The 14,159-nt window shown below is 46.3% G+C and overlaps 1 protein-coding gene across 1 annotated transcript in view; it reads right to left on the reverse strand.

The window, feature by feature from the left end:
* Positions 1 to 14,159, reverse strand: part of LOC119001874 (sodium/glucose cotransporter 1-like) — a 49,321-nt gene that overhangs the window by 8,678 nt on the left and 26,484 nt on the right. Inside the window, exons 8-11 of the mRNA XM_037067438.1 lie at positions 13,446 to 13,666; positions 7,600 to 7,735; positions 4,018 to 4,125; positions 2,478 to 2,628 (exon numbers count right to left, since the gene is read on the reverse strand). Coding sequence (XP_036923333.1) covers positions 2,478 to 2,628; positions 4,018 to 4,125; positions 7,600 to 7,735; positions 13,446 to 13,666 — 616 coding nt within the window. The remainder of the gene's footprint in view (positions 1 to 2,477; positions 2,629 to 4,017; positions 4,126 to 7,599; positions 7,736 to 13,445; positions 13,667 to 14,159) is intronic.

Consider the following 14,159-nt stretch of genomic DNA (forward strand, 5'->3'; position numbering starts at 1 on the left):
GAAAAGAAGGTCCCTTCAATAAATGGTGCTGGGAAAATTGGATATTGACACGCAAAGGAAGGAAACTGGACCTCTATCTTACAACAGTCACAAAACCCAATTTAAAATAGATTGAAGACTTCAATATAAGACACGAAACTGTAAGCCCCCCAGAAGAAAATATAGAGAAAAAATTGCTTCACATTGGTTTTGGCAATTTTTTTTGATATAACACCAAGAGCACAAGTAAACAAAAGCAATAGCGAATGAGTGTAATCCTTTACTTAGATGACACCAAAGTAAAAAGGTTTTGACCAGAAAAAGAAATAATCAACAAAATGAAAAGGCTACCTATAGAAAGGGAGAAAATGTTTGCAAATAAGAACTCAGCCAAAAAGTGGTTAATACCCAAAATTATAACTCTCAACTTGCATTTATCTGAAAATATATATATTTCACCTTTCTTTTGGAGACTATTTTTTTTTAAAGATTTTACTTATTTAGAGGGGAAGGGAAGGAGAGAGGGAGAGAAACATCATTGTATGGTTGCTTCTCGTGCATCCCCTGCTGAGAACTGGCCTGGAACCCAGGCATGTGCCCTGACTGGGAATCGAACCACGATCCTCTGGTTCATAGGCCTGCACTCAATCCACTGAGCTACACCAGCCAGGGCTGGCTTTTATAATTTCTGTTGAGAATTTTGCTGTCTCTTTGCTCCTCTTTTGAAGGCAATGTAATTTAGTTTCCTCTGGCTACTTAAAGATTTTCTCTTTCTCTTTAGTTTTCAGCAGTGTGACTATAATGTTGTCTAGGTACGGTTCTTGTGTATTTACCCTGCTTGCAATTTGTTGAACTTCTCAAATCTCTGAATGGTTGAAAATCAGCTTTGGAAAATTCTTGAACATTACCATGTCAAAATGCACTGTTTTTCTGACCAACTGCTCCTCTCTTCCTATGACTCCGACTGCGGTCCACGTGCGCCCTTTGCTCCTCTCCCTGCGTTTCAGTGTGGCATTGGCCATGGCTCCGCCTCCGACCCGCAGGCTGTGCCTGCTGCCACGCCCAACCATCTGTAACCTGCCCACTGAAATCTTAACTTCAGACATCTGCTTTCCAATTCTAAACGTCTTTAAAACCCTTTCATAAGCTCTAATTTGTTTGTGAAGTTCTCAAATTTTGTGTTAATTTTTGTATATCTTTCCTTCTTCTTCTTAATATGAATCATGGTTATTTTAAAGTCCTTGTCTTCTAACCTCACCTGAGGGTCTACTTTTAGTAAATACAATTTTAAACATATATATTAGTATAAATATAACTGTAAGGGGGGCATTCTTGCCTTGTTCCTTTCTAGTTTTTTCATTAAGTATAATGTAGGCTTTTAGATGATATATTATGTTTTATATTTATATTATGTTGAAAGACACCCACTTTACCAAATACCTTTTCATCACCTATGAATAGAAACATAATTTTCCTCTTTTGATTTATTGATATGTTGAGTTATATTACTACATTTCCTAATATTAAATCATTCTTATACTTCTGGAAAAAATCACAGTTGGTAATGAGGTATTTCAACATTCTTCTAATGTACTGTTGAATTTGTGTCTATTATTTTATTTATAACTTTTGCATTGGTATTTAGAAGTGAGATTAGTCTTTAGTTTAAATTTTTTTTTCTGTGCTATGTTTGTTAGGTTTTGGCATCAATACCTTGAGTTTCATAAAAAGAATTTAAATTGTTCTTTTCTCTCTGCCTATAAAAATTTAAGTAAAAGCAGTACTTGTCTCTTTAAAGTTCTCAGAAAAGTGCTTTTCAACCTCAAAAGCAGGGTTTAAAGAGACAAAGTAGATGAGATGCGGTCCTTGATGCGAGATAAAGGAAGCACATGGACCCAATGCGGGTCCCACTGAACGCGGTCGTGCTGGACGAGGTCCAAGGGCAGGCGACGCACGGAATCCAGAGAGGGACCACGTTCCACACACGTATCTGTGTTCCCCGCTCGGGGCCTCCACGGTGCTGTGTGGCACCATGGTTAACAGCATGGCCCTGGGGCAGACGAACTCTCCCACTCACTGTGAGACCTCAGGCGGACCAATTCCCTTCTCTCCGCCACTCCCCGCCCCACCCCCCCGCCCCCCGCGCTTCCAAAGAGAGTAAGAACAGTAACACTTAGCTTTTTGGCTGTCATGAGGACAAAGTGAGAAAATGAGATTCTGTATGTAACTGTCCTCTCAAGGACTATTTTGGGGGTCGGTAAGCTATGCTCATTTTTATTGCTGCAAGTACTTAATTTTTCCCCAAATGAAAATAATTTCCTATGTGATTTTGAAAGCAATGCATCTTCACTGCAAAGTGGCGGTGACAATTGTAGCCACACTGTATATAAACAGGAGGATTCCATTTACAGTATTACAGCCGAAATTTTTCATGTGATAACCCTGTGGCCATCGTTTCGCTGACAGCAGTAACTAATGTGATCAGAGGAATCCTTCACCTTCCTGTTACCATGAGCTCCTTCTCCGTGGCCATAGGCCGTATCTGGGTATAGATGTCCAGTGTGAACAGAGCGCTGGCGCTGTTGAAGATAGAAGTCAGGGAGGACATGAGGGAGGCCCACAGCGTGGACAGCATCAAGCCTCGTGCACCTGGAAGAGAAGGGACATTTCCTGGACCTGCAGCTCTTTGTCCACATTAGAAGATGCCTGAGGCCTCCCAAGAAACTTTTCTATCTACTAAATTGTATTTGGAGTGAGGTTCCATCTAAGATACATTAACGCATTACATTTGTCCTTGCTCTGTGACCAGACTTACTAGTGTCCTGCTGTGCCTTTATATAACAATGGGAGCGAATATCTCCTGAGTGTTACTTTGTGCTAGAACATTCCCTAAGGCACCAGCCTGCACAGTCGGCCCTTCAGGCCTGGGAGAGGGAAACCAGTGACCCCTCCCTCATTGCTTTACAGATGCAGAGCCAGAGGCTCAGATAAAGTGCAGGCTGCAGGCAAGTGATGCTGTTCCTTGTGCCTCAGTGTCCTCATCTGTAAACTGGGCATAAAAGTACTTACCACAGGCTGTTGTTAAGATTCAGACAAATGAAGTAGATGGGCTAACACAATTCCCAATACAGAGCAAGCACTAAACAAATATTAGCTATAAGCACGACAATCTAGTATTATTATCACGTGGCAGGGGCTCTGCTCTGTCGGGAGAGCCTGAGGGTGACCAGGCTCTGAACTGAAGGTCTACTGAAGCAAGGCCCCCTCGATATTTACTGGGCTACTCAGGGCACTCAGGCCAGGCAAACACTACTATCCTCGGATTTGCCTTCTTTCAGGTGCCCTGCAGCCCACTCTTACCCATGGCCCTTGAAGATGGGCTCAGATGGAAATCTGGACGACTTCCTTCCTGAACTGTGGGATGGGTAGCATTTCCCTCACTCAGATTCCCTCTGTATTGTATTTCACAGAAAAGTCTCAACTTTTCCAGCCTATTGATCTTCAGAGCTAATATGGAAATTCAAAACAATGTACTATGGTGGGCATTTCCATGGGGCTTCAAGGTGCAGGTGAAATGCGTGCACAGGCTCACTGTTATCTTGCAGTGAAAGCCACCTCCCTGTGGGTGAACTGCCCATCTCCTTGCCCATTCCAGTAGCTGTGAGCTCTTTGAGAACAGGACTAGGTTTCTCCCATCTCTGCATTCTCATGGCTTAGGACATTGTCTAGCACAGTGTGGAGCCCGCCTATAGAAGGAAAGCACCAAGGCATGAGCTAAGCCAGGGAAGTGGACTACGCAAATCGTAAGCACAGAATGTGAGTGTACGAAGAATGAAGAGGGAAGAGGTCCAACTCCTTCCTTCAGGCCATGAAAGATTTCCTCTATGCAACTAACTCTCTCAGTCAACAGCCTACATTTCCACCCAGAAGGGTGGGCAGACTGGTGGATAAGCTCTCACAGCCTGAGGGCAGTGGGGTGTCAGTGGGGACAGACATCCACGGTTTCCATGGCCTTTGATGGTGGGGCCCATTTCTTACCTTTGGGTAGCAGCCCTACTATCAGCATTGGGTAGGCGATGGGGCTGCAAGTGGTTCTGGCGCCGCAGTGCTTTTCACATTCGGAAGGTGTGACGCATGCCACTTTGTCTGCAAAAAAGGATACAGTCACACCAACACATTGGCCTTAGAGTTCTGAAGTCTGAGCTCAGAGAAAGGGATGCAAATAGGCGACGCAAATTAGGTTCCTAATTCTGTAGGGTCTCGGTCCACTGGCAACTGCTCCTATTCATGACCCTATACACACTTGAGGAGCTTGGGGTAGACACAAAAGCAGAGTTAGGCGCTGAGGAGTCCAGTGAGTTGGTACTTCTACCAATTCACTGCTTGACCCAAAGCAAGCCCCATGGCCTTGACCAACCTTTTAATGACCCCAGCTACTTGTTGGGAAAACAAACAGGTTATTTATCCACACGCTAATGTGTGAACAACTCATAACCTTACTACCTTAGCCCTGATACAGGTGCTATTTTAGAATATTTGGGAAGAAATTTTAGATAAAGGGAAGTAAAGGGAGGAAATGTGATATACCCTTCAGGAGCTTAAATAAAGGGTCTAAAGTTATCATATGAGAAAAACAACAACATAAAGTGTTTCCCAGATAAGGTCTGGTTAAAGGAGTCCATCATCACCAAGACCTTATTATATGAAAGGTTAAAGGCACTTATCTAAGAAATAGAAGATCAAAAACTATGAACGCTAAAATGACAACAAACTCACAACTATCAACAACTGAGCCTAAAAAAAAACCTCCGAAAACAAATGATAAGCAAACCACTAGAACAGGAACAGAATCAGAGAAATGGAGATCACATGGAGGGTTTTCAGTGGGGAGGAGAAGGGGAAGAATGGGGCAGGGGGCGGGAAATGTAAAGGGGATAAGAAGCATAATTGGTATAAAACAGACGGGGAGAGGTTAAGAATGGTATGGAAAGCAGAGAACTGATATGTACGACCCATGGACATGAATGAAGGGGGGATGCTAGAAGGTTGGGGGTGGAGGGGGAATAGAGGGGGAAAACTGTAATAGCATAAAATATACTTAAAAAAGAAAAAAATAACAAATCAACCCAGACTGGAAAGAGGCAAGATATTGCCTAGGTTTCTGGGTAAAGCAAGCTGTTTTCTTAGGAACACCTATCTAGCTTGAGAAGTGGTCACCAAACATCTGGAGAAAGGATATGAAACCTCAAGGGGGTGGCTACAGCGACCCTCCTTTCTCACCTGCCCACTCTCCATCCCTCCTGCTTCGGGAAACACAGCCGCGGTCTGACTCGCCCTGGTTTACAGGGGCCCAGGAGCCAGGCCTGGTCTTCCTGGAAATTCCTTCCCCTTGATCACAAGAATGAGTGCTTATCACTCAACTGAGTTTGCTAGGACTCACGTGGGATTTCTCCAGGAAGTACTGGGAAGGGAAACACTCTTTATTTTATTTTATTTTTTTAATATATTTTGATTATACATTACAGTTGTCCCATTCCCTCCCCTTCATTCCCCTCTACCCTGCACACCGCCTCCCACCCACATTCCCCCCCTTTCGTTCATGTCCATGTGTCACAAGTTCTTTAGCTTCTACATTTCCTATACTATTCTTGCCCTCCCCCCTATTTTCTACCTACCGTCTATGCTACTTATTCTCTGTGCCTTCTCTCCCCTTCTCCACCCCCCTCCCCTGTTGCAACAACCACACCTAAAACAAAAGCAAACTAAGAGGACAGCTGGACCAGGAGTGGAACCATAGAAATGGAGACCACATGGAGGGAAATACTCTTTCTATGCGGGTTACGAGCTGGTGGGACAGAGGCCTGGTGCTGCTGGTGACAATCTTGCCACCTGATGTCCTGCGCATGACACCAGCTCAGAAGACAGAGGAGCCAAAAGTGCACATCATTTTCAAACAAAATCCCAAGTCATACGAAGGCCGACACAGAAAACTAGATTTAGAGAATCACACCTTGTCAGTATTTGGCCCCCAGCTCTGGCCACGGGAGAGATCCAGGACCTAGGGCCAGAAGCATTCGGGTTACTGGAAAAGCATCTTCTTCCAGGAACGTGGGCAAGTGCCAAGCTTTCATGATAAATGGCTTTCTGGCTTTATACACTTGGCATGTATAAGTGGATCTGTGAATGTGGCCATTTCTGAGGATCAGGGACAAGTGGTTCTGGGCCCTTTTCCACCCCGAGGGCTCTCCCCAGTGCATCCCATCAACTCCATTCATTTCATGTCAGAAGGCTGGTGTGGCTTCCCAGAGGCCCACTCCAGCTATAGGGAAGAGCTCTGCCCCACTCTCTTTTCCTCCCTCCCTTAGCAGCTTTTAGAGTCTAAAATACATGCAGTTCTGCCCAGTCTTGTTCTTCAGTGAGCAGAGTGGTCCACAGTATGGAGTGGGGGCAGGGAGGCAGGGCCACGGAGCTCCAGGTGCCTCTTGGGTCCTGGAGAACACAGGGGCCTATTTTCTATTCAATGAGGACGTACCACTTCTGAGACCCCAAAGAACGCTGCCCAACAGCCAAAGACCAAACGTGGGAATGTTGAAACAGAACACTCCTTTTCTGTTAAAACTGGAAAGAAGCCCTGGCTGGTGCGGCTCAGTGGACTGAGCACTGGCCTGCAAACTAAAGGGTCACCAGTTCAATTCCCAGTCAGGGCACATGCCTGGGTTGCAGGCCAGGTCCCCGGTAGGGGCTGCATGAGAGGCAACCACACACTGACGTTTCTACCTCTTTCTTTCTCTCTCCCTTCCCCTCTATCTAAACATAAATAAATAAAATCTTTAAAAATAACTGGAAAGGAGATAGGATTAAAAAGAGATAGACACGTCCAGGGCAGACTGAAAGATGACTTAGGGTCAGAGACGTCTCCTGCAGTTCCGGGCAGGAAGAGGCGTTCACTCTGCAGCAGGAGGCTCGCAAGGAGGTTGCTGGCTCTGTCCCAGTGGCTGCACCTGGCAGAGCACATGCTCCATAAAGGCTGTTTCGATAAACAAACCCGGGACCCTGGGGGACAGTACAGCTAGTAAAACTAGGGGATGAGATAGATCCACAGAATTATGAGAGCTCATTTAGGGAAAAGGGGATTTTTTCATAGCATTTAATGGAAAGAACGTGGGCCTTTGAGTCAGACCTACTTTGGGGGTTACGTGGAGCTCCACCTCCTACATCCCTCATCTGTGCAATGAGGCCACCGAAGGCCACCTCTGGGGCTGTTAGAGCAGGGACACATCTGTCATATCCCCAGTGCAGCACCTGGCACACTGGCCCGCCAGGGTGCTGCCTGGCATGCCAGGGGAGGAATGCAGACTTCCTGCCACGACAAAGACTGGGCCCTGGCTGCAGAGAGCGCTGGTTGGCTCATCCCTGCCTGAACTTCTGTCTGCAATTTCTCTCTTGCCACCTACCTCCATGGTCTCTGCCAGACTTCTGCTCAGCTGCATCCCTACTTCAAACCTGTTACCTCCCCAGACAGCAAGCTGGGCACCGTGGCACCAGTACACGGTAGGAGACCTACCTGGATGTCTGAGACAGAAGCTGACTAGGGTGAACACATCCAAATCAAGAACTTACCTGTGTACAGGATGCGGCTGATCATTCCGGGCATCACAACAGTGAACATGGGCAGCAGCTTCAGGTACCCGCACAGGATACAGCTGCCCTTCACGTGAGACACGTTCTTCCCTGCCAGGCACCGCTGGACAAAAATCTGCCAGGAAACACAGATGGGTGAGGGCGGTGATAGCTTTATCGGAGTATAGAAAGCCCAGGCCGCCTTGGCACAGACAGAATAACTGACCTGCCACGGCAGCCAGACGTGCCCTCTGGTGGGTTTCTGCCAAGCTTCTCAGCCCTATCACCCAGCCAACTCCAGGCACTGAGGGCCAGAGGAGATGCATATGACCAGTAAGCACACTTTGCTCAGTGCACAGTTGCTGGAGGGGACAGGGATGGCATGCATGACCTTGGCCTCATTGCCGACACCATACACCCATCATGGCGGCACAGTGCTTTCAATCTTTCCCCTGGCAAGGATGAGACTCCCTCCCAGAGGCCACAGACCATCTCTGCTGGGTACAAGGGAAAGAGCCCTGTGACATGGGTCACAGTGAAGGTGGCTCCCTCGAAACAACTGAGTATTCATTTCAGAACTGGGACCCAACTTCATCCATCTAAATGTAAATGGAGCAGCAGAGGCCTTTAAAATGTAAAAATCTCCTCCACAGGATGTTTCACGACGGTTCACGGAGCCCCTGCTGGGAGGGGCAGTGTGCACTCAGGCCGAACAGCACAGCACCTCCGGCGGGTGGAGGAGCACTTAAGGAGACGCAAGGCCACGGTCCAGTGCACCGAAGAACAATTGGGCGTTAAGGATGCACGAAAAGCATGTTCCTGAGGAACATTTAAATAAGGCGAAAAAAATGCTCACTTTTTTGATGGCAACTAAAAGGCACAGGATGCAACAATAGCATATACACTGCGACTCTGTACCTAGAAAATGTCCACAGGAATAAACCCATGTGATAATAGTGGTTAATCCTGGGGTGACAGAATTAGTGGGGATTAATGCGGGATTTTCATTTTTGTCTTTTATTTTCCAAAGGTATTATTTTTATTTTTTATTTTTTTTAAAGATTTTATTTATTTATCTTTAGAGGGGAAAGGAAGGAGAGAAGGAGAGAAGTAGCAATGTAGGGTTGCTTCTCATGAGTCCCCTGCTGGGAACTGGCCTGCAACCCAGGCATGTGCCCTGACTGGGAATCGAACCGCGATTGTGTGGTTCGCAGGCCCGCGCTCAATCCACTGAGCTACACCAGCCAGGGCTCCAAAGGTATTATTTTTATAGTAGGAGGAAGAACCTGAATGTGGTCCTGCCTCCTGCCACAGGTATTGCTTGCTTCTCAGGGGCTCTCCGGGCACCCTGCCACTGGCCTGGGGGCCGACATGTGTCCGTGCAGAGCAGGTGGGGGAGGGGCCGTGGGGCACAGTCCGCTGCGTTTCCTGGTCTACGCTCAGCCCCACGATGGTCTGATGGTCCCTCGGGGAGGAGGTGAAGAAGCAGGGCAAGGGCACAGACGTACTCTGAGGAAGCGGTGATGATAAGGGCATGAGACCATTCTGGGTAGAAATGTCTTAAGTACGTCTACATGTTACACAGTAAAAGGATGATTGTTTAAAAACGGTGGTGGGACAGAGATGAACAGTTTTCCGACTGTCAATTTATCTGCCATTTAAAAAAAATTAAAATTTCTTCTCATATCATTTTCTTTACTAGTTAGGAAGTTGTATCTTCTACTCCGATGTTTTGAATAATTGCCCTCAAAATTTTAATGTGGATACAACTTCGAGGTCTAAAGAAAATCCACATCCCCACCATTCTGAACAATTTAAAGTCCATTGCTAGATTTACCCCCAAACTGTGCTCCAAAATTTTAGTTTTGTCCTGTTTCACCTTCTATATTCATAATTATTCAGCAATAATCAGCCAGTGCTGTCTGGTTCGAGTCAAAGGAGTTGACACCTCTGTTTTGCCCGCGTGCCCGTCAGTGTCTCTCTCCCTTTTCCTTCACGTACACCTTTCAGTCCTTCTCTAGGGACTGTAGCATCTTTACTTTGCTCTTGGTTTTGCCCTGTCCTTAGAGCTTTGAAAATTTTGCCCCTCTGCCTTGGGGCTACATTGTTGCTACTGAGTCGTCTGTTGTCCGTTGTAACTGTATTGACTTGTCAGTCGGGGTAATCTTTACTCCCAGAGGCTTTCAAAATTGTCTTTGTGTCTTCGATGTTCGGAACTTTCATTATGATGTAACTTTGCGTGAAGGTTTGAATCATTTCTGCTTGAGATTTGCTGGGATTCCTGACTTTGATGGTTCCTGCTATTTCAACAACTAAAATTCTCAGCACTCTCCTTGAAATATTGCTTCCTGTCTCTTTTCTTTTGGAACGCCGCTGAAATGTCTTTTGATTCTCATTCTTTTATGTCATGCCATTTCTTTTTCCCACTTTGTGTTTTGTGCTCTCTGGGCAATTTCTTCAGTTTTCTCTTTCAGACTACTAATTTTTTTCCTTCACCTGTGTTTAATCTGCTATTTTAGCAGTTACTGAGTTTTACAATTCAATACGTACATATTTCATTTCTAGGGGTTTGAGTCTTCAAATCTGTTCTTTTTTTGATAGAACAGTATTAATGTTTTCAGTCCCACTTTTATTTCTTTAAATGCGTGCTTTGTATTTGGTTATCCAATACTTTAATTTTCTGAAGTTTAGAGTACTAATTCTGCTGTTTCTTGCTCAAGGTGGTTTGATTCTTTCATGTTTTCTAATTTGGGTGGGTGGGGGCTCATGATGAGCAGGCGTTTATTAATGGGAACCCTGCAGAACCATGGCCAGAGGGCGTTTCTCCAGAGAGAATCTGCGGTTACCCCGCTAGGTCAGTGTGCAACGAATTTTGGATGAGCTCATGTCCTTTCTTCCCATGGGGTTTTCTCTGCCCATATAGGGTAAATTAAAAACCCAAACATACAAGGAAGGCAAGCCTGCCCTTACCAATTCTCAGAGGAGACGTTTTTCCTCTTTCTGGAACTCAGGTTGAGGCACTTAAAATTTCTCTTTCTGCCGCTGTTTCTCCTTGCCCGTGGGTGGACTCTTTTCCCTAGCCTACCCTTTCAGGGAGGTGACAGCCTTTCGGGAAACCCAGTTCTGCATGAAGGGCTAACTCTTCACCACTCATCAGTCCGGGGCCTTTCTCCTGTTCTCCCCCAGGCATTTAGGTCTTTGAGAACCAGTGCGGTCAGGGCACTGTCGGTGCCAGCGAAGCTCTCTTGACTTCAATCGTCTCTTTGTTCTGGGCCTCTGGGCTTTTCTTCCTTTCCCACGAGCTCCTCTGTGATCATAGAAAGATGTGTGTTGTATTTTGCTCAGCATTCCTGGGCATTTGGTGCTGGGAGATAGTTTGGGACTCTAGTTTAAAGTTATGGTTACAGAAGAATTGGATAGAAAACTATTAAAGTAAGTTAAGCAGCATAATCAAAACCCATAATCAGTAGAAGGGAAAGAAAACAAATTATGGAATGACAGCTGTGTTGCAGAGCTCACCCACGCACTGTGTTCTTGGTCTCACCTGGGGTCTCCTGCCTCCACACAGCACGTTCCGAAGGCCCGTCAGTGTCGCTGCGTGTCCAGTGCGTCCACTGCTTCTCGCTGCTGCCTGCGGTTCCGCAGCAGTGCCCGCCCCCGCCTCACCTCTCCGCTTCAGACAAGGGCAGGATCAGCACTGCGGTCAATGTCTCACACGTGGTACCTGCGACCTCGCACGAGGATGGTTTAGGTAGACCCTGAGGGACATCCCTGCTGGGTCACAGAGCACTGTGTGCTTAATTGTATTAAATACTGCCAGACCGCCCTTTGGAACAGACACCCCAGCCCACAGTCCACCGGAAGTGCATGAGGGCTCTTGCACATCCGTCCCCTCTCCAGCGCTTGGTGTCACCAAGCTTTCTGACTTTTGCCAGTCTTGTTGTGGGTTTGAGTTGCACTTCCCCAGTGTCACTGGGTGTTATGCCTGTTCACACTCACATTTGTTTGAATTTCCCTTCCTATACGGGGCCTATCGGTGTTTTTTCCCCCACAGTTCTGTTGGGGCTCCTTTTTCTTGTGGATTTTCCATTCTTCTCTTGTCCATTATCAACATTTCTAATGAGCTTCTCTAATCTGCCATCTGTCAACTTTGTCCATGGTATTCTTGGTTAAAACGTCCTTATTGTAATGTGATCACATTGATATGATTTACACTCCCATCTCAAACACACTCTCTGACATTACCTTCTCTTAACTGTGTAGCTTTGCCCTATACACTGAAGTCTTTTGTCCATCTGAGGTCCACCTTGTATAAGGGCCAGGCAGGGATGAAGTGTTGTCACCGCAAAGAGTACCAAGAAGTATGCGTCCCCCCCAGTGATGAGTAGAGCCTCCCTGAATGTGTGTTAAATTCCCAGGAGCACACGAGTCTGTCTCTGAGGTTTTTATTCTGGTGCCTTAGGCCACGTGTCTGTTCTGGGAAATTTCAACCTTTTCCTTACAGCAACTTTGTAGATTTTCAAATATCTGGTTGGGCAAGTTCTCTGCCTTCGTTCTTCATGTTCAAACTTGGGTTAGCTATATACCCTAATTTTTCCTTCCACGAAACGGCTGAACTTTTACAATTGTGTCACAACACACAGAAGCAGACCGCAGCACGTGACAGAGTGCACCCTGCAACCTTCATCCGAATCACGGGATGGAAGACCCCGGACTCTCTGAGTGACTCTTGTACAGAGGAAGAGACACGGAACTCACATTGCACGTGACTGCCCACTGGCAGTGAACGGCTCCGGAGCACGGTGCGTCCTGGCGTTGGACAACTGCCACCTCTCTTTAGTCCCAGTGCTTTCCCTCACCCCAGCAGAGTGTCTGCATGCATTAATAGTCACCCTCCATTCCGCCTCCCCTCGCCCCTGGGCAAGCACTCACTGATCTTCTCTCTATGGAGTTGCTTATCCTGGGTATTTCACAGAAAAAGAATCTCGTAACAGGTATTTTTCATGTCCAGCTTCTTTCACTCGGTGTAATGTTTCCAGATCCCTCCAGGTTGTAGCCCGTCCCAGAACCCCATTCCTTTATGACCGAATGACAGTCCAATGCACGGACGTGCATCTTGTTTACTCTTCATTTGTTGATGGATATGGGGGTGGTTTTCACTTTTTGGCAGCTGTGAATCATTCTGAGATATGTGCCTCTTTTAAACCTCAACCCCTTCCCTTACTCTACAAATAACCACTTGCGTGACTATTTTATTTCTTCCTTGCTTGTCTTTATAATTTCTGCCACTTAATTTGAATACCTGAACAACATAGCAGCCTTGTGGTGTTAAACTTTACACAAACATAGTCACACAGGACCCAGCCTTCAGAATCCGTGTTTTGAAGGCTCAGTGTTACTATATGTAGCTGTACTTTCTTCTTATTTCTTTATTTCCTTTTCACTGTATGAATATTTCACACTTTATTTAATGATCTACCATTGAGAAAGAGCCATATAATTTTTAGAGTAAGTTCAAGTCCTTAAAAATTCCAACTGAAATACTGACTGGTTGCATTTAACTTATTGACTCAACTGAGGAGAACTGACTTATTTTTTGCATCCCTAAAACTGTTTTCGATAGTGATAGTGAAGGAACAAAATGAAAATAGCTGATGTTTTATAGATGGGCCTGCGGAAGAAATTCCATTTAAATAGAATTTCATGCAAAGTTACTTAGGCAATACATAAATATCGGCAGGGGCACGGGACCACCGAGTACGCACCAGCCCTCTGTGGTGCAGCCTGGCACCCACCAGGGGCCGGCAACCCCCGGGGCGGTTGCTCCGCTGCAACCGTCTCATTACCTGGTCGGTGCACCAGTAGTACAAGGAGAGGATGGGGAGGCCGAAGACGACGCCAGGCCAGGGGATGTCTCCAGTGATGGGGTCTCGGAAGATGTGGAAAGAATCCGGCCGAGGGAGGTAGCACTCTGGCTTGGCGGTCCAGTTTCCTTCCTGGGTTATGCTTGGCTTCGCATTTAAATACTTGTGCAGTAGCTCCTGGTATCCTCCTACTTCCTTAAAGGCTTTGAAACAATATGAAACTTATCAGTACCCATAAATGGTATAACGACACTTGTCTGAAGAACCAATATTGCAAAGACAGACTCAGTTTGACCAACTGTCCAATCTAGAAAGTGCAATGAAAAGAACATAGTGGGCATCTGTGGCTGGGTGCCTGGGGACCCTGGGGACCCCTGTGCCTGTGTATGGTGGCAGAAGCCCCCTTTCCAGCGACATTTCATACTCTGTGGCTGCAGGAGGGCCCTGTCAAGCTGCCTGCCACTCTAGTCTGCTATGGGACCCAGGCCTGACCCATGCTTCCTGTACCCTGGGCAGTGACTGACGGATGGGTTTGAGACTCAGGCTCAGCTAATCGGAAAGCGCCTGGGTGCTGGTTACCGGAGTGTGTTTATGCAGTAATCTTTGATATAGCTACACTCTTTGACTTGCGCACTTCTCTGTAAAAAGTTTATTACAAATATAAAAACAAAAAAAGATGATCTCTATTCACTGATA

The sequence above is a fragment of the Sturnira hondurensis genome, unplaced genomic scaffold (genome assembly GCF_014824575.4).
Source record: "Sturnira hondurensis isolate 20B ecotype Veracruz unplaced genomic scaffold, ASM1482457v3 Scaffold0017254, whole genome shotgun sequence".
NCBI lineage: Eukaryota > Metazoa > Chordata > Mammalia > Chiroptera > Phyllostomidae > Sturnira > Sturnira hondurensis.